This window comes from Microcaecilia unicolor, chromosome 8 (genome assembly GCF_901765095.1).
Source record: "Microcaecilia unicolor chromosome 8, aMicUni1.1, whole genome shotgun sequence".
NCBI classification, from domain to species: domain Eukaryota; kingdom Metazoa; phylum Chordata; class Amphibia; order Gymnophiona; family Siphonopidae; genus Microcaecilia; species Microcaecilia unicolor.
The window spans coordinates 184404441-184426843 of record NC_044038.1 but is presented as its reverse complement, the minus strand read 5'-3'; the positions used below and the strand labels follow the sequence as shown (position 1 = coordinate 184426843).

The 22403-nt window shown below is 46.0% G+C and overlaps 1 protein-coding gene across 4 annotated transcripts in view; it reads right to left on the bottom strand.

The window, feature by feature from the left end:
- The window catches only part of FGFR4 (fibroblast growth factor receptor 4), a 65804-nt gene that overhangs the window by 36711 nt on the left and 6690 nt on the right, over window positions 1–22403 (bottom strand). The window contains exons 2-10 of one of the 4 annotated variants that reach the window (XM_030211596.1): window positions 16720–16986; window positions 16317–16412; window positions 15901–16067; window positions 10254–10377; window positions 5458–5648; window positions 2009–2147; window positions 1089–1279; window positions 709–836; window positions 20–141 (exon numbers count right to left, since the gene is read on the bottom strand). In XM_030211596.1, the coding sequence (XP_030067456.1) occupies window positions 20–141; window positions 709–836; window positions 1089–1279; window positions 2009–2147; window positions 5458–5648; window positions 10254–10377; window positions 15901–16067; window positions 16317–16412; window positions 16720–16986 (1425 nt within the window). The remainder of the gene's footprint in view (window positions 1–19; window positions 142–708; window positions 837–1088; window positions 1280–2008; window positions 2148–5457; window positions 5649–10253; window positions 10378–15900; window positions 16068–16316; window positions 16413–16719; window positions 16987–22403) is intronic. The other 3 variants (XM_030211599.1, XM_030211597.1, XM_030211600.1) reach the window with 3 other exon arrangements.

The window sequence follows — 22403 nt, the reverse complement described above, 5'->3', positions numbered from 1 at the left end:
AGAGCATTTTGTGTCTGACCTTTGAGCATCTTGACTGCTACAGTGAGCACTTTCTCTGGTCTGTTCTTGTTGATGCCATAGGCTTCTGCCTTCACCACCTGGCCAAAGCAACCCTCTCCCAAGGGCTTTCCCAACCGCAGCCTGCAAGAGAAGCCCCTTGCATTAAGAAAGGAACACAGACCCTGCTGTGTGTGTGCCACAGACATTACACAATTATCTTTGTCTGCATCAGCAGACTTCTTACCTGCTGGCTTTGCATCAGACTTTCAAAACAAAACTGTGTGCTTACTTTCACTTTGAAACTTTCCATGAGGACAAATGTCATCTGCACATTTGTTCCTGCTATTTCTTGGTTCAGCTTTTTGAACTTGATATACCACAGTGGTTTACAATTGAAAAACAAAAAGACGTAGGAACAGAATCAAAGAGGCAGAAGTGAAAGAAGGAAAAAAAAAAGGAGGCAGAATTTTGCTGGAAAAGTGTGTGTATATATATATATATATATATATATATATATATTTGAAAAGCTAATCTGTGTTCATTTTTGCGGCTCAATCTAAACACACCAGTGGGAAAGTCTTCTCTCAGTGCAACTAAAATTTGCACTTTGAGCCACATTAAGGGGGAAAATTGCTTTGAAAACTGTACTTTGTATAACAGAAGAGACAACAGCACAGAACCAGCAGAATCGCATCTCCACAAACCTACCTGTCTCCTGGGAATTCCCACTTCACATCCAGGGGTAACTCTATCTCCATGTCTCTGGCAAGCACTGAGTCACAGCTGGATGAAAGGCCTGTGACCCTCACAAGGGAGGATCTGGATTCCAAGGAAAACTACACAGAAATGATAGAAGAGAGGCATCAACACGCTGAATAATACTGCATAGTGCGTACCTGTCTCATCTGAGAGGGGGTGAAAGCAGAGGGCAGGGGTGCAAGTCAGAGAGAAGAGATAGTGAATGCAAAACATAAAAAGCAGTAGAAACAGCAGGCAAGCAAGTCAGAGGGGCAAAGAGAGTGCTGTGTATGAGACAGGCAGTAGCGGCAGCAGCAGCAGAAGGTGGGCAAGAGACAGCTTTTCTGTACCTGTCGCACAAGGGGGAACTTGGCGAGTTTGTGCAACGCTGTCGGTTCCAGAGACTGTTTTCTGGGCCCAGTCTGCATTCTGCACAAAATTACAATGACAATGGCCATAAAAAGAGCCAGAGATCCAGAGAGATAGATGATGAGATCTGGATACTGCACTCCACTTCTCTCAGCCTCCAGCATATCGTCTTCTAAAGACAGAAATGAAGAGAAGAGTCAGGGAGCAGAGGGAAATGGAGATGAAAGAGAGAATGAGAAGAGGGAAAGAGGGGAAATGCAGAGATTAAAAACAGGGAGATTGGGGGGGGGGGGGATAATTACTGACACTGATCAGGCAGCTGCATGGTCATAGATAACCCCAAAAGCAGGAGTCTGTGTTTATGAAACAGTGGAGTCACAAGAAGGCTCCAGGTCCCAAGCCCAAGGTCAAGGTGTATCCTGCAGCATCCTCAGAGAGATACCGAATCCCAGCTCTATCTGTCCATGTGTGAAAAGGACTCCCATCTGTTTCCTGAGAAAGGAAACACTGCATATTCCTCGCCTCCCCCCTCTACTGCCACATCCCTTCCACTTTCACTCCCTCACTATGTTCTGCCTCCTCCTCTGACCTCTGTACCCACTGCCCCTTCTGCTGTAACCATAGCCCCCTCTTCTGATCTCTGAACCCACTTGCACTTTTCCTCTTTCCATCAACACTTGCTATCCTCTTCCTCTTCGCTTACCTGAACACATACTACCCTTCCCCCCTTCCTCCCTGATCTTATCCCTGCTTTCCCTTTCCCTTTATCTTATCCAATAAAGCCTCTTTCACTTCAGTACCTTCTGCTCAATCCTCTCACAGCTCCTGTTCATCTTTCCTGTTCAGATCATGGATTGATCCATGTTGTTCTCCCTCTTGGTCCCCCCTTCCTGGCTCTTACCTGGCAAGACAGTGAGCCATGCAGACTGGTAGGACAGGCCGACTGAGTTTCCTGCAAGGCAGGTGTATGCTCCTGCATCTTGCAAGGACACATTCTTCAAGTACAGAACTTCCACCTCTGAGCTGTTAATGTCAGCTGTCTGAGGAGGAGGAAACACAAGATCAGAATATTCACTGAGGCAAAAAGAAGACAGAATAACTGCCCCTGCCCCCTTCTGAAGGTAACAAATCCAAAAAAATGTCAACCCCCTCATCTACACTCCCCAGATTATGACTTTAAATTGATCATGGACATTATTTAAAAATACCATTTTGGAAGCCCAGACCAAATGTATTCAACGTATTAATAAAGGTGGAAAGAAGAGCAAGTGACAGCCAGCATAGTTAAGGGGAGAACTGAAAGAGGCTATTAGAGCCAAAAGAACACCTTTCAAAAACATGAAAAAAAGGATCTGAATGAAGAAAACAAGAAGCTGCATAAGCACTGGCAAGTTAGATGCAAAACATTGATAAAGAAGGCTAAAAGAGAATATGAAGAGAAACTTGCTGTAGAGGTAAAAACTCATAGTAATAACTATTTTTTTAGATTGTAAGCTCTATTGAGCAGGGACTGTCTCTCTATGTCAGGTGTTCAGCACTGCGTGTGTCTGGTAGTGCTATACAAATGTTAATAATAATAATTTCAGTTATATCACAAGAAGAAAGCCTGTGAGGGAATCCATGGGACCATTAGATCATCAAGGAGTAAAAGGGACACTGAACAAGGATAAGGGCATAGCAGAGAGGCTGAATTAATTATTTGCCTTGGTCTTTACTGAAGAAGATGTAACCTGTACCAGAGAATGTGTGAATAAATGTGGATAAAGGTGATCTGGTTGATGTAGTTTATCTAGATTTTCAGAAAGTTTTTGACAAAGTCCCTCATGAGAGACTCCTGAGAAAATATTTAAAAACCCATGGAATAGGAGGCAATGTTCTGTTGTAGATAAGGAATTGGTTGATGGATAGAAAACAGAGGGTAGAGTTAAATGGCTAATTCTCTCAGTGGAAGAGGATGAATAGTGGAATGCCCCGGAGATCTGTACTGGGACGGGTGCTATTTAATATATTTATTAATGATCTGGAAATGGGAACAATGGATAAGGTGTTTACATTTGCAGATCACACAAAAAAACTATTCAAAGTTGTTTAAATGTATGCAGATTGTGAAAAATTGCAGGAAGACCTTAGGAAGTTGGAAGACTGGGCATTCAAATGGCAGATGAGATTTAATATGGACAAGTGAAAAGTGATTCACATTGGGAAGAATAACCCAAATCATAGTTATTTGATGCTAGGTTCCATGCTAAGAATAGGCACCCAAGAAACAAATCTAGGTGTCATCATGGACAACACTCTGAAGTCTTCTGCCTAGTGCATGGCGGCAGCCAATAAAGCAAACAAAATGCTAAGAATTATTAGGAAAAGGATAGAAAATAAGACCATGAATATTATAATGCCTCTGTATCGCTCCATGGTGCAACCACACCTTGACACAAGGAATCGATCTCTAGCCTCTCAACATCCAAACCACGAGGACTATGGATTTAAGGTTGAGATGCAAGGCGGTCCCCCTCATGCTACGTGATGAGGGTCTGAAAGCAATCCAGTCTCCACAGATCCTGGCAAGCTAGAATCAGGAAAAGGGGAACTATGCTTGCCTTAGCCAAAATGGGTTGATGAAAATCATGGTTCCTTTGTCTTGCTTGAGTTTAAGGAGAGTTTTCATTATGATAGAGAGGATATGCATGCAGAAGGCCCATCCCCCAGTTGAGGAGGAAGGTACCTGAGGCTAGTCTGCTGTGTGATCTCAGTCTGGAACAGTACTGGGGAACTTTGTTGTTCAGGTGAGTGGTGAAGAGGTCTACCTAGGGGGTGTCCCACTGTTGGAAGATCTTGCGGGTTATACCCATACTTAGTGACCAATTGTGAGGTTGCATGACCCAACTCAGCCTGTCTGCCAGACAGTTGACCAGCCCTCCAAGTGAATGGCTCTGAAACCATCCTACGAGAGGTGGCCCACCACTGCATTCTGACTGCTTTCTGACACAGGAGGTACGAGACTTGCAACCTGATTGTCTGTTTGGATGAGAACAATTTGATGTAGAAGTCAGTTGATCTGGTGTTGCCTGTCCTGAGCAGACCACTGACCCTGGGTGTGGTGCCCACCTACAGGAGCTCCCCAACCTAGGTAAGATGCATCCGTCATCATTGTCTTTTGGGCAGAGGAATTTGGAATGGTAGTCCCCTGTCCAAATTTGCTGCAAATAAGCCGCCAAGATAGAGACTTCTTAAGGGAAGGAGTGATAGTGATGACATCCACTAGGTTCTCCATGGCTTGAGACCATTGAGAAGCTAGAGTCCACTCAAATGGAGGCATATATGGGTATGATGTGGACAGCTGAAGCTATAGGCTAAGCAATCTCAGCATCTACTGAGCTGATACCTATTGGCTCTGCCAAACCTGTAGCGCCACAGAAATTAGGGTTGCCATGTGCTGCTTATTTTGTTACATTTGTATCCCACATTTTCCCACCTAGTTGCAGGCTCAATGTGGCTTACATTGTACCGTAGAGGCGTTCGCCATCTCCGGTACAGAGACAAATACAAAGTTGTTGTGGTCGAGTAAGGTTCATGTGTTACAGACACAATTGGGGAATCGTAGAGAGAAAGAGTTATGCAGAGTCTATAACAAGCTTTGGTTTCGTTGTGTTGCAGGGTTTAGGCACTTAAGTTGGGTCGATAGGGTATGCCTTTTTGAACAGGTTGGTTTTTAGTGATTTCCGGAAGTTTAGGTGGTGTTCTGGGAGAAAGGCTCTGGCCTGTGTCGTGTATTTATGTCAGAAGCATTTCTGCCCTTAATCAAAGTTTATTATCTTTTTAGATTATCACTGTGATATTATTTTACGTCTATAATCTGTACAATATATGACTACGAATAAACGCTTTGGACTTTTTGGGGTTCTGTGGTTTATAAATCCTAGAAAATAGAAAGAGCTCCTATGAACTCCAGTCTGAACAGGATATAGATGGGACGGGGTAGCGAAGACACAACCTCTCGGCTCAGTGGAAAGAAGACTTGCTTGGTCTCACATGATGATGGCAGGCAGGAAAACACATGCATTCATGGTTACACACTTCCAAAAGCTCCTGGAAAGTTATGCTGGGGAGCGTCTCCGTGCTGGGACGCTGCCAGTGACATCGCCCTCCCCCCCCCCATTTGTGTGAATACAACATCCTGCGTGTCCTTGGAGAAAGAGAATTATAATAGTGGAGGTGATTTAGGATAAGCAAATGAATGAGTACATGGCTCCAAGTAGTGGGTAGACAGAATGTATCTTCTGGAGGGTGGAAAATGATTTCTTAAAGAGACAGGAAATCTGGGATTCAAATATAGTAGGGGAGACTTACCTTGAGCACCTGGACAAAGGGCACCCCTTCACGACTGTACCTACTGCCATTCACTTCTATGTGTTTCAGCCACTGGATGTGTGGTTGGGCATCACTGTACACCTTGCACAGGAATTCCACATCACTACCCAGAGTGACTGTAGTGTTTGCAGGCAGTCCAGCCTGAAGGATTGGCCGGTGTATCGATCTTTCTGCAGAGAGCACACAAAAACAAAGACTGAGTAAGTCTGGAAGCTGGAGTCACCAGTGGGGGAGGGGCAGATTATGTCTGGGCTACTACAATCCCATGTCCTGCAGAAGTCCCATGGTCCCTCCCTCTCCTACAAAGCCTGAGACTGTGCAGTGGTTCTAAGGCCTGCATGAAATTTTCTCTGTCTTTATGGCGGCTGCTGCTGTTCCTCAGATCTCAGTTTAAGAAGTCTGCAGCAGCAGGGATAGGTCTGGATAAAAGCACAGCTGCAGTAGCAGTAGGTTGACAACATGTTTTGGTGCTGAAAGTAGTTCAAATAAACACGGCCTAGAACTGTAAAATGCCCAGTCTACATCTGGCTAGCAGGGGCTTTATTTACCTGCCCTTCCAACTATGCCCCATCTCCTTCTCCCATTCTTATCCAAGCTACTTGAATATGCCATTGTCTTTCTTTCATCTCAAGCTACTACTACTACTTAACACTTCTAAAGCGCTACTAGGGTTATGCAGCGCTGTACAGTTTAACAAAGAAGGTCAGTTCCTGCTCAAAGGAGCTTACAATCTAATGGACAAAATGTGCGGTCAATCAAATTGGGGCAGTCTAAATCAAATTGGTGCAGTCTAAATTTCCTGAATAGAGGTAAAATGGTTAGGTGCCGAAGACGACATTGAAGAGGTGGGCTTTAAGCAAGGATTTGAAGATGGGCAGGGAGGGGGCTTGGCGAATGGACTCAGGAAGTTTATTCCAAGCATAGGGAGAGGCGAGGCAGAAAGGGCAGAGCCTGGAGTTGGCGGTGGTGGAGAAGGGTACTGAAAGGAGGGATTTGTCCTGTGAGCAGAGGTTTCGGGTAGGAGCGTAAGGGGAGATAAGGGTAGAGAGGTAATGAGGGGCTGCAGATTGAGTGCATTTGTAGGAGAAGCTTGAACTGTATGCGGTACCTGATCGGAAGCCAGTGAAGTGACTTGAGGAGAGGGGTGATATGAGCATATCGATCCATGCAGAAGATAAGGCGTGCGGCAGAGTTCTGAACGGATTGAAGGGGGGATAGATGGCTAAGTGGGAGGCCAGCGAGGAGTAGGTTGCAGTAGTCAAGGCGAGAGGTAATGAGAGAGTGGACGAGAGTTCGGGTGGTGTGCTCAGAAAGGAAAGGGCGAATTTTGCTGATGTTATAGAGAAAGAAGCGACAGGTCTTGGCTATCTGCTGGATATGCGCAGAGAAGGAGAGGGAGGAGTCGAAGATGACTCCGAGGTTGAGTGCAGATGAGACGGGGAGGATGAGGGTGCCATCGACTGAGATAGAGAGTAGAGGGAGAGGGGAAGTGGTTTTGGGTGGAAAGACAATAAGCTCTGTCTTGGCCATGTTCAGTTTCACTTCAATCTAGCTTTTGCTCTCTACATTCAATTGAAACGGCCCTTGCTAAAGTCTACCTGTTCCTGACCAGATCCAAAGGTCTCTATTCTATCCTCATCCTTCTTGATCTATCTGCTACTTTTAACACTGTGGATCATCATCTACTCCTCAATACACCATCCTTGCTTGGATTTCAGGGCTCTGTTCTTTTTTTTGTTTTCTTCTTATCTTTCCCATTGCACTTTTAGTGTATTCTCTGATGGATCCTCCTCCACTTCTATCCCACTATCAACTGGTGTACCTCAGGGCTCTGTCGTGGGACCTCTTATTTTCTCCATCTTCTTCCCTTGGTGCTCTGATCTCCTCCCTTGGTTTTCAGTATCATCTTTATGCTGATGACTCCCAGATCTACCTCTCTACACCAGACTTTTCAGCAGGCCCAAGTCTGCCTGTCTGACATTGCTGCCTGGATTTCTCACTGCCATCTGAAACTAAACATGGCCAAGACTGAGCTTCTTATCTTTTCCAGTAAACCTACCGCTCCTCTTCCCCCATTCTCTGCCTCTGTGGATAACACTCTCATCCTCCCTGTCTCATCAGCTCGTAACCTTGGGGTCATCTTTGACTCATCTCTCTCTTTCTCTGCACATATCCAACAGACTGTTAAAACCTGTTGTTTATTTCTCTATAGTATCACCAAAATCCATTCCTTCCTTTCTGAACACACTACCAAAACCCTTATCCACATTCTTATCACTTGTTGCTTAGACTACTGCAACATGCTTCTCACAGGTCTCCCAGTAAGCCATTTCTCTCCCCTTCAAAATTCTGCTACATGACTTATATTCTGCCAGTGTGGCTATGCTCATATTAGCCCTCTCCACATGTCACTTCATTGGCTCCCTATTTGTTTCTGCATACAGTTCAAACTCCTCTTAATGACTTACAAGTGCCTTCACTCTGCAGCTCCTTAGTACCTCTCCACTCTTATCTCTCCCTACAGTTCTTCCTGGGAACTCCTTCATCGGGTAAACCTCCCTTATCTGTACCCTTCTCCTCCACTGCCGATTCCGGACTCCATTCCTTTTATCTTGCTGCACCATATGCCTAGGATAGACTTCCTGAGTCAGTACGTCAAGCTCCATCTCTGGCCGTCTAAAAGCCCACATTTTTGAGGCTGCTTTTAACTCCTAACTCCTATTCATTTGTTCAGTACCCATATCTGTTTTACAATTCCCACTTTAAGTAATTCTCTTATCCCTTATTTGTCCTGTTTGTCTGTCTTGATTAGATTGTAAGCTTTGTCCAGCAGGGACTGTCTCTTACATGTTCAGTATACAGCACTGCTTACGTTTAGTAGTGCTATAGAAATGATAAGGCCGCATGCAATGTATCAAGCATGTGAAATAAATAAATAAAATGGTAGTAGTAATTATTTATAATTTCAGTTTGATTAGTTGCCTTTTCAATGATACTCTTAACAACATATTGAAAATAATGGAAAGTATCATTACCATGACAAAGAGGCTGATTAACCAGTGGGCTGAGGCACAAGCTTTTGAGGACAAGAGTCCATTTCATCAGATGTAGGTTTAACTCTGGTCTCACCATACACACAGTTCTGGGGCACCAGCTAGCTCGTCGCAGGTCTGGGGCCACCCGAGACCAGGACCACAAAGAAAAAAAATGTTTCTCTCTCTACTACTACTTTCTCATTTTACCAAGTTCTTAGTCCTTCTGATTCACTGACTTGGGAGCAGGATGGGGTCGGATAAAAATCCAGAGGGCCGTAGGATTATGAACTGGGGTTTTATTTCTCTCTTACTCTCTGCTCTCTTTTTCTTTACCAATCTGGGAGTAAATTAATTCCACTCTCACTCAAAGAAGAGACTCCAGTCCATTGAGTTATGCAAAAATAATGAAACTTTACTAAATTTCTGCAACAGGCAGTTCAGTTGTTCCTTGAAGCAAGCAGTTAATTAACAAACCACTTAAAAGTCAAAGAACAAATTGTAATCCAAAGCAATTTAGGGATATGGTATTTCCTCTTAACTGCAATTTATAATCCTATAGTATGTACATATTTACAGCTCCTCCTGTCTATACCCGTTGCTTCTGGGTGAAACAATCTAAGCCTCTGCCTGCAGCACTTGTGCAAAAAGCAAATCTTCCTCTGGATCAGACATCCCTGCCTGTCCACTCCTCTCCTTCAAAGGACTACCCCTCTGGGCTACCACCTTTGGCTCCAAACAGCTCTTCACTGTCCTGCTCCCAGGCTGGGATCTCCAACTTCCCACCTGGAGCACTCCTTTAATTCACAGTCATTGCTGTACTGGCCAAAACCGCCTCTATGGTCAGCCTTAGTTTCTTGAACCCATGCAAGGGTACAGGCAACCAAAGACATTATGCACTTCCCATCAAGGTCATTTATTACCTCCTAACTCCTCCAACACTGTCACTCAATAACAAGAAACGTCTCCCTCTGCAACTTACCCAGGAGCCCCACCCCCTTTGGCTGGATCCTTTACCAACACAACTAACTGGTGCTATTTTAGCACAGGTCCCTTTTTATGCAATGAAAACTAGTTACTAATTACTGGGGTGGGGTTAACAGTAAAATAACACAAGAATAGCCCACATTGATAACTTCCCCCTTATGCTGTAGCTCACTTCTGGTCTTGAGGCCAATCATATATTGAATTAATAAATAATACATATCTACAGGGAAGGTTCCTTCCTTTAAATCCTCTTTTCTGAGCACTGTCCCACATGCGCATCTTGAGGATGCTGCTGCTTGGCCTCCACATGCCTGACCTCTCTCCATCTCAGTGCTCCTGCAACCAGCCCTGATATAGCCAGATTCTCTTTTAACTAGGATCCTCAGATCTTGTCTCTGCCTCTTCTAACATGACAGACAGAGCTGGAAACTCACACATTTCAGGCTAGTCCTGGTTTTCAACTTACATCCCAAAGCAATAGCATTTGTGGTCCCAGATTCCACACACTGAAATCAGAGTTGCCAATCCCATAATGCATCAAGATAGGGCTGACAGAATTCCAGGACTGACCTAAGACATACTGGAACTACTACTACTATTAAACATTTCTATAGCGCTACTAGACTTACGCAGCGCTGTACAAATTAACATGAAAAGACAGTCCCTGCTCAACAGAGCTTACAATCTAAATTGGAACTAGGTAAGTTGACAGCTTTGTCTCTGTGATGTATAATCAGTGAGAGCAGGAAACCTTACCCAGTACATCAAGCAGGTAACTGTGACTAATGCTGCCCAGTCTGTTCTCTGCCAGGCAGGTGTAGTTGCCCCGATCAGAGGGCACAACACTTTCCATCACTAAACTCCAATGCCGATGCCGGAACTAGAAACATAGAAAGAAAGGGCATTAAGTTACTGCCATGTGCCCCTCCCAGAAAGACAAAAAGGCAATACTTGGAACATCCAATCATTGGTCTTACCCATCTCTCAGAATAAAAAAACTTAGGGCTTCTTTTACAAAGCCGCACTAGCAATTCCTGTACGGCAAATGAGAGGAAACCCATAAGAATCGAATGGGCTTTCTCTTATTTGCCATGCTGGGAATCACTAGCAGGGTTTAGTAAAAAAGGCCCTTAATGTGTTTAAAAGAAGAGGTAAATAAAAAACACAACCAGGCTTATTTTTGAAAGAGAAGGAAGCCCATCTTTCGACATAAATCGGAAGATGGGTGTCCTTCTCACAGGGCCGTCCAAATCAGCATAATTGAAAGCTGATTTTGGGCGTCCTCAACTGCTTTCCGTTGCAGGGACGACCAAAGTTCACGGGGGTGTGTTGGAGGTGTAGCGAAGGCGGGACTGAGGCGTGCCTAACACATGGGCGTCCTCGACCCATAATGGAAAAAAAAGGGGCGTCCCTGAAGAACACTTGGATGACTTTACCTGGCCCTTTTTTTCTTATGACTAAGCCACAAAAAGGTGCCCTAAATGACCAGATGACCACCGGAGGGAATCGGGGATGACCTCCCCTTACTCCCCCAGTGATCACTAACCCCTTCCCACCCTCAAAAAAATTTTAGAAAATATTTTTTGCCAGCCTCTATGCCAGCCTCAAATATCATACCCAGCTCCATGACAGCAGTATGCAGGTCCCTGGAGCAGTTTTAGTGGGTGCAGTGCACTTCAGGCAGGTGGACCCAGGCCCATCCCCCCTACCTGTTACACTTGTGGTGGGAAATGTGAGCCCTCCAAAACCCACTAGAAACCCACTCTACCCACATGTAGGTGCCCCCCTTCACCCATAAGGGCTATGGTAGTGGTGTACAGTTGTGGGGAGTGGGTTTGGGGGGCTCAGCACACAAGGTAAAGGAGCTATGCACCTGGAAGTGATTTCTGAAGTCCACTGCAGTGCCCCCTAGGGTGCCCGGTTGATGTCCTGGCATGTCAGGGGGACCAGTGCACTATGAATGCTGGCTCCTCCCATGACCAAATGGCTTGGATTTAGTCGTTTCTGAGATGGGTGTCCTTGGTTTCCATTATCAGCAAAAATCAGGAACGACCATCTCTAAGGTCGACCAAACTTTCGCGGTTTGGGCATCCCCGACTGTATTATTGAAACGAAAAATGGGCATCCATCTTGTTTCAGGGACTGTCCTTCTATGTTAAATTGTACAGCGCTGCGTAACCCTAGTAGTGCTTTAGAAATGTTAAGTAGTAGTAGTAGTTTCGATAATATGGGTTTCCCCGCCCCTGTCTGGGGACGTCCTGCAAGGACGTCCTCAGGAAAACTTGGGTGTCCCTTTCAATTATGCCCCTCTATATGTGGGAAAAAAACCCGAACAAACCCTCTTTGAAGCAAGCATGAAGGAACATGTCGCTTACAGAACATCAATGGTACTATACGCCCAAGCGTCTGTCCAAAATGTTCTCTGGTCACTCAGCTTTGTGCTGGCAAGGCTGTGGACAGGAGGGGGATATGATACATATTTGGTGGGCTTGCCCTCAGGCCCAAGAATTTTGGAAATCTGTTTTGAAGTTAGTGTTTAAAGTTTCTTAAAATCTAGAAAATATGAAGACTATCATTCCACAGTGCATAAATATAAGTGTCAAAAATCAAAATATCCACTAAAAATATACCCTTATCTGTATATGATCATTTTCGAGTCTGCATCTTGAGTACTGTGTGAAGTTCTGGTCACCACATCTAAAAATAAGATGTGGTGGAACAAAGAAGGGCGATCAAAATGATTACGGGATTTGGATGACTGTCATACAGGGACGTAGCCATGGGTGGGCCTGGGCCCACCCAGTTTGGGCTCAGACCCACCTAGCAGCAGTGCACCCTTGCCAACACCAGCATCAGGGGAACAGGCTGGACTCCCACAGTCCTGCATCTCCCTCCCTTAAAGCTGCTCTCACTTCAATAGGTCCTGGCATCTGCAGTGATTTCCACATGCTGCCTGCCGCTAACCTGGAAGCTTCTCCCTCTGCCACATCCCACCACCCTCTGTCGCAACTTCCGGTTTCTGTCTGGGCAGGACGTGGTAGAGGGGAGGCTTCTGGGTTAGCAGCAGGCAGCGTGTGGGAATCGCTATCAGGACCCATTGAAGCAAGAACAGCAATAAGGAGTGTTGTGGATGTGGCTGGGAGAGGGAAGGAGAGATGCTGCATGTGTGTGTAGGGGGGGGGGGGGGGAAGGAGAGGGAGAATTTTTGGACATGAGGCGGAGGGTTAGGAAGACAGAGATGTAGAAAAGGGGTGGAGAGGGGCCAGAAAGGGAGAAAATTTTGCATATGGGGGTGGAGGAGAGGGAGAGAAGCTTCATGGAGAGGGAAGAGGGATGAGAGAGGGAGAAATGTTGGACATAGAGGTGGAGGGGAGGGAGAGATGTTGGATATGATGGTGGAGGGCAGAAATGATGTATGGGGTGGGAGAGAGATGCTTGCCCTGGGGGCACAAGGAAGAGATAGAGAGAAATGGAGAGTGAGAGAAAGGCAAAAATGTTGGACATGGCAGTGGAAGGGAGGAAGGGAGAGAATGCTGTATAGAGGGGAAGGGGAAGAGAAATATTGGATCTGTGGTACAAGGGAGGGAGAGAGATGGTGGACAATAGGAGGGAGGGAGAGATGTTGGGCATGGGGGTAGATGAGAGGGAGGGAGAGGTACACAGGAGGTGGAGAGGGGAGAAAGAGGGAAATGTTGGATCCAGGAGCAGAAGGAAATGATTGATGGAGAGATGCCGGACAATGAGAGTGAGGGAAGAGAGAGGGAGAAATGCTGGGCCATGGGGGAGAGGGCAAGAAGGAAGAGAGAAGGGACAGGGAGATGGCAGGCTACTAGAGTGGGGAGGGGAGAAAGAGGGAGCAGTTGCTGGGCTAGAAGGGTGGTGGGCATGGTGGAATCATGTGGGAGAGCCGGGAGGGGGAGGAGGGGGAATCAAGGAAATGAATGAGATGCAGTGATTACAGAAGGTATAAATATGGCAATGGGGAATAGATTAAAGATAAAAGGGAATGGAGGGCTGGGGAAGGAGTGCGATGGGGAATGGGAGAGTTAGTGGATGAGAGAAGAAGATGGAAATTTGATAGCTTGCTGAAAAGTACAAAAGATGAGAATGGTGAGAGAGGGTGAAATTTGAGTTGACAAAAGCAGAAAAGAAAAAGAAAAAAGAGGAAAGAGCTAGAATAATCAATATGTCAGAGGCAGGTGTAGTGAGGAGATATGAGAAAAGACAAATGGATAGCAGTCGCTTGAAGGAGCATTAGCAGATGACAGAAGGAAAGCAGAAAAGAGAAACTGGAACCAACATGATGGAAAAATAAAATGACCAGACCACAAAGATAGAAAAAAGGCATTTTATTTTGAATGTTTTAAATTAGCTTTGGGAAATGTGAATAGCAAATATCCTTGTACTATCAAACATATAAACGGCGAGTGACCATACTCACTCGCAAATACGCAGTAGAGACTTCCCTCTCTGCCCCCCCCCCCGTCAATACGTGATGACGGGGGCGGGACAGAGAGGGAAGTCTCTACTGGCATGCTGCAGACGTCGGAACCGCTCCCCCCCCCCCCCGGAGTCGCCGCCGCCCCTCCATCTGGCCTGAGCACTGTGAACTTACATCACCATGCAGCAGCAGGCACATCAGCAAAGCTGCCGTCGGGCTTCCTTCTCTGCCTTTGTCCCGCCCTCGCCGACGTTACGTCACACGAGGGTGGGACACAGGCAGAGAAGGAAGCCCGCCCTGACGGCAGCTTTGCTGATGTGCCTGCTGCTGCGTGCTGATGTAAATTTACAGTGCTGCTCGGGCCGGGTGGAGGGGTGGCGGCGGCGACTCCGGGGGAGGCGGGGCGGCGCCGACCTCGGGGGGCTCGGAACCCCCCCATTCCAAAAGTAGCCCGTTTTCACGGGCTCAACGGCTAGTGTTCAGTAGAAAAGGAAATTCATTTCTATTTTTATTTCTCCACTGCTGTAGTACATGTTAAGTTTAACTTCTTGGAGTTCCCAGTTCAATTCTTGCTTAGATATTTTTATTTCTAATTTGTGATCCCTTCTGTATTTGGTGAGGGTCTGTTGGTGTGATAGTAATGTCAGGTGGGGAAATTGGAGAGGAGGCAGGGAGGAGAGGGGACGAGGGAGGGGGACCCTTATTTATTTTCTGATCTGGGCCATAGCATGTCTAACACCTGTCCTGAACCTTTGCTGTACAGCTGGTAGGGATCCCCAAGCATCCCAGCTGAAGACCTCTTCTAAAGACACCCAGACCTCCCTTCTACTAAGCTCTGCAGTTGGCAATAGCATCCTTGAGCCACTGACAACTAAGCATGCATGGGAGGCCGGCATCAGTGGCTGCTTTCCAAGCTTGGTAAAAGAGAGTTCTGGCCACCTTCAGAGAAAGTGTTCAGTTGACAGAGCTTGGGGATCCTCATTAGCTAATGCATTTATATTTTGAGGTGGGGGTAGGGTAGGGCAGAGAAAATTTTGGGCCCACCCAAAATTGGCTGTCTGGTTATGCCATTATTCTGACACGAAGAAAGGATAAAGAGTGTAGGGCTCTTCACCTTGGAAAAAAAACAGCTGAGTGGAGATATGATCGAGGACTATAAAATCCTCCGTGGAGTAGGATAGGTAAACACAAATCAACTGTTTACTGTTTCAAAAGTACAAAGACTAGGGGACACGCCATGAGTTACAAAAGTAGTACATTTAAAACAAATAAACAAAATATTTTTTCACTCGACATATAGTTAAGTTCTGGAGCTCATTTCCAAAGGATGTGGTAAAACACTTAACGTAGCTGGGTTTATGGACAAATTCCTGTAGGCGAAATCCTTAAACCTTTCTTAAGGTAGACCTGGGAAAAGCCATGGTTTATTCCTGAGGTTGAGTAGCATGAAATCTGACTACATTTTGGGACTCTGCCAGATACTTGTAACTTGGACTGGCCACTGCTGGAAACAGGCTAGATGGACCCTTCAGCTGCAGACCCAGTATGGCAGCTTGAATCTGAACTGTGGCCTTTAGGGAGATAGCAGGGAAAGGGGTGGAGAAGCATAACATTACAAGATGCCAACACTACTCTATCCTTACTTCTTAGCATGTGTAAAGTGCTACTAGATGTATGCAGAGCTGCACCTATCCAGGTAAGAGAAGATTCTGCTCTAGGGAGCTTACACTCTAGTCAAGAGTCTAAGGGAATCCCCACTGGTAAAACTCAAATGCAGCTTCTGCAGAAGGTTGCAGGACAAAGACTACATCGCTGTGACATCTGACTCTCCCTTCCCCAAGAGGTTTCATCTTAAGATTTGGAAACCTTTGAAAAGACCAACAGAAACAGTTGTAGCATCTGATCTTTCATCAGATGTCCCCGGCTTGCTTCTCTATCAAGCAAACATGCAACCAGTCTTACCCGGATTCCTCCAACGCGCTGCTTCCCACTGAATTCTTGACCATCCTTTAGCCAGCGGATGCTGGGGACTGGACTTCCTGCAGCAGGACAGCGGAATTTTACTGTGTACCCAGCTGGAACAGCAAAGAGTCTCTTGTCCATGAGATGTGGCTGTGTCCAGTGTGGAACTTTAAGAGAAAAATGACTTTCAAAGTTACCTGGTGCCAAATTAAGAGTTTTAAGCTTCAGAGCATTATGTGAGGTGAAGAAGCACTGCCTCAAGTGTGTCTGTGTTTGCAGCTCGTGAGCTCTTTCATGCCCAGGATCTGACTGTGGTGAGGGGCCGCTGCTCTATACATGTGATCCATACATGTGCCTCACTTCCCACTTCCCTTTCACGGAGATGCGGTTCTAGATGGAAGTGTGACCTTACCAACCTTGCTGAGGGTAGGAGATTCCCTCTTTTAACTCTCTTCGAGCATTATCACCATCACTATCATCCTCCCCATCACCATCACCTGAGGCCGAAGATTCTAGAAACAGAAAATCAAACAGAATTCAGTTAAGAGACACAGGGGATGCCTGCAGTCCCTGTCTTTCCCTGTTGGAGGCACTGTAGGGAATGGTGCCAGAGTTCTGACTGTGAGAAAGCTCACAGGTCCTGCAGTCTCTGCTTCTCCCAGCAGGAGGTAGTATAGCGAAAGGACCTAGTTTTTCCCAGCAGAAGCAATAGCCATAGGGAGTTCACTACTCTAGCAATGAGAACTCCTGTGATATATCCAAAGATAAAGTTTTCTTTCCAGGGCATCATTTCTGTCATGAAGATGAGCTCCGACTTACCAACCACGGAGATGGCAAAGTTGCTTAAGATTTTGCCAGTCCCACTCTCCACACAAAAGTACCTCCCTGAATCCTTCGGTGTCACGAGTTGAATCTCAAGCACTCTCTGTCTCATACTGATGCGTCCTCCTGGTAGCAGCTGGGATGCCTCTTTATACCAGCTGATGCTTTTGGTATCAGCAGTGTGACAGAGGAGTCTCAGGGCACTGCCTGGTTCCAACAGAACGTGTTCAATAGAGTCTGGTATCAGATGTTCAAATAGCCCTGCTCCAAGAGAGAAGTACATTTAGGGCTACTTAAAAAGAGAGAGAGAGAGAGAGACACACACACACACACACACACACTGAGGGCACATACAGAGAAAGAGTGAGAGAGAGATCAGAGTATCAGCAGAGACACACAGGAAGAGTGAGGGAAGAGTGGGAGAAAGAGCAGAGTACCAGCAATCACATGGGCAAATTGCTGCATATATTACTTGTGAAGTCTTACAATTTGAGTAAGTAATATATGCAGCAATTTGCCTATGCGGGCTTATTTACATTGGTAAAACTATAAGAGCATTTAATAAGCGCATCTTAGAACATAAAAGCGCAATAAAAAGAGAGGTATTAGATAAACCTTTAGTGGCACACGTGTGAATTTAAACATGATTTTAACCCGTTAAGATTTTTAGTTCTCTTAAGAATATATTCAAATTGGAGAGGTGGAGATGTGAACAAATTGCTATTGCAAGCTGAACAACGTTTGATTTATAGATTTAAGACTGTTAAACCTTTTGGGTTGAATCAAGAAACTGATCTCTCAGTGTTTTTATAGTACTACCAGCAGATTGCCATTATGTACTGCTCAATCCAATGTTTGTTTATATTTAAATCTTTTTTTATTGACTGAAAGGTCAGTACATATAAACAGAAAACATCAACTTGAACACTAATCTAGTACAAGAACATCAGTCAGCATTTCACAGTCAATGAAATTTCTTTTTATCCCCGGACACCCCACCCCCGTTTCTTATCCCTCTACTTTAAATCTGTTTATATTCATTGTAGTTGATATTAACAGAGACCACACATACTATTTCAGAACGTATAGTAACAAACAATCTTATATCATGGAATTATCAAGTTTCGCTTCACATTCCACAATGAACCATAGTGTAACTCTTTAATCCGTAATTAACCCCTTTCTCCTGCCTTTTCTAGTTATCAAACCCTCCCTCCCTACCCTCCCTTCCCTTCAAGATCTAGGATACTTTCCGACAGTCTGAATACAAGCTGTAGTCACTAGAAGTTCAACAGGTAGCTCTTTGAAGCATGTGGTAATGTCTGTATAAATGGGTTCCATTTCTTTAAGAATTGCTGCAAGTCTGATTCTGGCCTGCCTTGGCACATCTGTCTTTCCAAACGCATTAAAGTCACCATTTTCATTCTCCACACCTGTACTGAGGGACCATCTGGAGAAAGCCAATCTACCAGAATTGATGCCTTCGCTATGACTATGGCCCGGTTTATGAATGCAATGCAACCTCCTGGAACCGGGGCTTTCACCTCAGGATTCCCAAATAGCAGCAACGGGGAATATCGCCAGTCTATAGCCCACAATTTAGAGACTTGGCTCAAAATTTTCTTCCAAAATTCCTCCACCTGTGCACAGCGCCAGAACATATGCCCCAAAGTCGCTCCCTCCTTCCCACACTTGGGGCATTCTCCATCTGGGGAGGCTCCCATGTGAAACGCTCGCCGTGGGGGAATGTGTAGTCTGAGGGCAAATCGATATTGCATCTCCCAATGTGCTGATAGTAAGGAGGATCGCTGGATTGTCAGTACATGTCTTTTGAACATGTCAGACGTTACTGTGATATTCAAGTCACTCTCCCATTCCCCAGCGTATTTATCATAGTCCAATTCCAGTTTATGATCTTTGATGTGTCTGTGATGGTATTTCAAAGGCACTTTCTGTTGAGAGTTGAATGAGAATGCCTCCGCCACTTCCACTTGGACATCTTCTGTTAGGTCTTCCCATTCCAGGCTAGACACATAATGTTGTAACTGCCAATAATGAAAATAATCTTTCGGAGTTATCAGCTTTGACCTTTGAAGATCTGTAGATGATTTTAGTTTCCCTTCCTCTGTTAGTATTTGTTGAAGATAAATTATTCCTTGGTCTTCCCAGCGTTTAAACACCGTGTATAAATCTCCTGGAGGAAAGTCTGGATTCCCCTTCAATGTCAAGTATGGAGTAGTTTTATAAGAGAATTGATGCATTCTGCAAATCCACTTCCAGGTTTTTTGCGCAGTCTGTAGAATGTTAGTAGCCGCCAAAACTGGGAATGTTCTCTTACCCAAACCATGAAGGGCACTACTGAAGTGGAGGGGTTTTAATAAGTTTTTCTCCATTTGAGTCGCTGAAAAATCTGATGTGTTACGGAACCAGTCATTGATGTGTCTCATTGCACAGGCCACCGTCATTTGCCGCATACTCAGCACTCCCATTCCCCCATATTCTTTTGGTATCTCCATCACTGTCTGAGGCAGTCGCGGTCTTCTCCCCTGCCAGAGGTATTTTCTTAGCATTACATTCAACTGCTTTTCATCTTTACTAGAAAGGTACAATGGCAAAACTTGAAAGATATATAGCCAGCGTGGAACTATCATCATGTTATACAACGCTATGCGTCCCGTGAGAGAGAGAGGTAGCCCCTGCCAATGACCCAGCCTTGTTGCTGTTTCAGTCAGCAGTTTTTGAATATTCAGATTATAGAGTTGGGATAAATCGCTCGGGATCTGCACCCCCAGATATTTGATGGTTCCTGCCGCTCTGCGTAATGGGAATGTAAATCTCTGCATATCATCGGGGCTGGTCTGAATGTGCATAACACTAGATTTCTCTAAATTGACTTTAAAGCCTGAAAGTTTACCAAATTGGGAGACCCTGTTTATCAGCACACTCAGTGACGTTGTTGGTTTTTAGGTCATTATCAATAAGTCGTCTGCAAACGCTAATGCTTTCACAGTCTCTCCCCCTGTCAGGTTCTGTCAGGTTCTGAGCCCGCGGGACCGGGCTCTGGAGCAAACGTGAGCCCTTGGGCTGCTGACGAGGAGTGACAGCAGCAGGCAAAACCCACCAACCAACACTGGGTAAGCACAACGGCAGGGGCTGCAGGCACTGCCCAGCGAACCGGAACACCTGGACTGGAATCCCCCGGACTGGAGGACACCAGACTGGAACACACACCGGACCGGAACACACTGGACTGGAATCCCCCGGACTGGAGGACACAGGACTGGAACACTGGACTGGAGCACACCAGACTGGAACACACACCGGACCGGAACACACTGGACTGGAACCCGGACTGGACCTAGGCTTCACCTACACTTGACTGCCTTCCCCCTCAGGTTGAGCCCTCGGGTTCTGGCAGCCGGTAGGACTTACAGGAACCGCAGGAATGAAGGTCCAGGAGTGCCCCCTGGCCCCTAGGCGATGGCAAGGCAGACAGGCAGGGAATGTCCGGATTCTGGCAATAGGTAGGTTCAAAGCAATGGTCACAGAAGGGCTGGAAACCCACAGAGCAAGAACACAGAAGGGCAGGGAACCTACAGAGCAATAAACACAGAAGGGCTGGAAACCCACAAAGCGATAAACACAGAAGGGCTGAAAACCCACAGCGCAATAAACACAGAAGGGCTGGAAACCCACAAAGCGATAACCACAGAAGGGCTGAACACCCACAGCGCAATAAACACAGAAGGGCAGGGAACCTACAGAGCAAAACACAGAAGGGCTGGAAACCCACAAGCGATAAACACAGAAGGGCTGAAAACCCACAGCGCAATAAACACAGAAGGGCTGGAAACCCACAAAGCGCTAAACACAGAAGGGCTGAAAACCCACAGAAGGGTAGGAGACCCACAGAGCAAATAACACAGAAGGGTAGGAAGCCCACAGAACAATAAACACAGAAGGGCTGAAAACCCACAGAGCAAATAAACACAGAAGGGCTGGAAACCCACAAGCGATAAACACAGAAGGGCTGAAAACCCACAGCGCAATAAACACAGAAGGGCAGGGAACCTACAGAGCAATAAACACAGAAGGGCTGGAAACCCACAAGCGATAAACACAGAAGGGCTGAAAACCCACAGAAGGGTAGGAGACCCACAGAGCAAATAACACAGAAGGGTAGGAAGCCCACAGAACAATAAACACAGAAGGGCTGAAAACCCACAGAGCAAAAGACAAGGAAAGCAAACGGTGCTAACAGCACACTAACCTCGGGACCTAAAGCACTGCGGAGGGAATGGCAATGCAAAGGCCAGGACTGTAGTCTTCAGGTGACTAATAAAGCCCATCAAGACCAGAGCCACAGCTGCAGCAATCACCTTGCAACCAAACAGAGGCTTGACACACAAAGCAGTCATTCCATAGGAAGGAACAGCGGGAGCCATCTTGGAAACTGGCAAGGAGGAAGAGGCGGCAGCCATCTTGGAAGAGGCATAGCCCACACAGGTGAGGTTCAGTAGGGCAATCAGCACACAGAGCCAGAGAGAAACTAAGACAGAGACAGACACAGAGACAAGCAGAAGCCAGCACAGCCACTGACTCCCAGAAACAGGGTAAGTATGAGGGTGGTCACGGCCACAAACGTGACACCCCCTACCTCTACCCCAGCTATCTCCCCCTCTCGTTTCAGGCTCCTCAGCAGTGGTTCTATCGAGAGGAGGAAGAGGGCCGGAGATAATGGACAGCCCTGCCTCGTGCCTCTTGCTATAGAAAATTGTGCTGTTCTTGTGCCATTGATCAGTACTGCAGCTGTGGGGCCCGAGTATAATGATTGAATTGCCTGGTATGCCCATCCCTTGACACCTATGTGTTGTAGCACTGCAAACATGTACTCCCATTCCACTCTGTCGAACGCCTTCTCGGCATCCAGACTCACCAAGATTGCCTTTGTTTCTGTACAACTACATTGTCCCATTGCCATGAGTAGACGCCTCACATTTACTGCGGAGTGCCTATTTCGTACAAAACCCACTTGCTCTGGTTCTATTAATGTCGGTAACACTCTCTGAATTCTGTTTGCTAGAAGCTTGGCCATGATTTTTGTATCCACATTGATTAGTGATATGGGCCTATAGGAGTCTGCCTGTGTTTCTTTTCTTCCTGGCTTTAAAAGTAATGTGATTAACGCTTCATTAGCGTAGATTGGGAATTCTCCAAGTTCCACCACCTCTTCATAATATGAGAGCAGCGGTCTTATTATTTGCTGGTTTAACATTTGGTAGAATGCACTAGAGAACCCATCAGGCCCCGGAGCCGAATGTTTGGGCAACGTTTTAATTATGTCTTGTAGTTCCTTCCCTGTTATTGGTGAATTAAGTTCCTCTAACTCTATCTCTCCTAGCTTGGTTAGCCCTGCCCGCTCTAGATACTGATTAATAGAGTCTGTAGAGTGGGGCATTGGCGTAGAGTATAAGTCTTGATAAAAATCTCGAAACACCTTCGCTACCTTGTCTCTTTGGTTTTGAATATGGCCCTCCTTGTCCTTGACCGCCATTATTACTCTGCTTCCTCCCCAAGTTTTTATTACGCGTGCTAACATGCCTCCCGATTTGTTCCCAAAGCGTTGTAACCGATATTTCCTACGTATTAATGCCCTAGAGGCTCGGTCCTGTAGGAGGGTA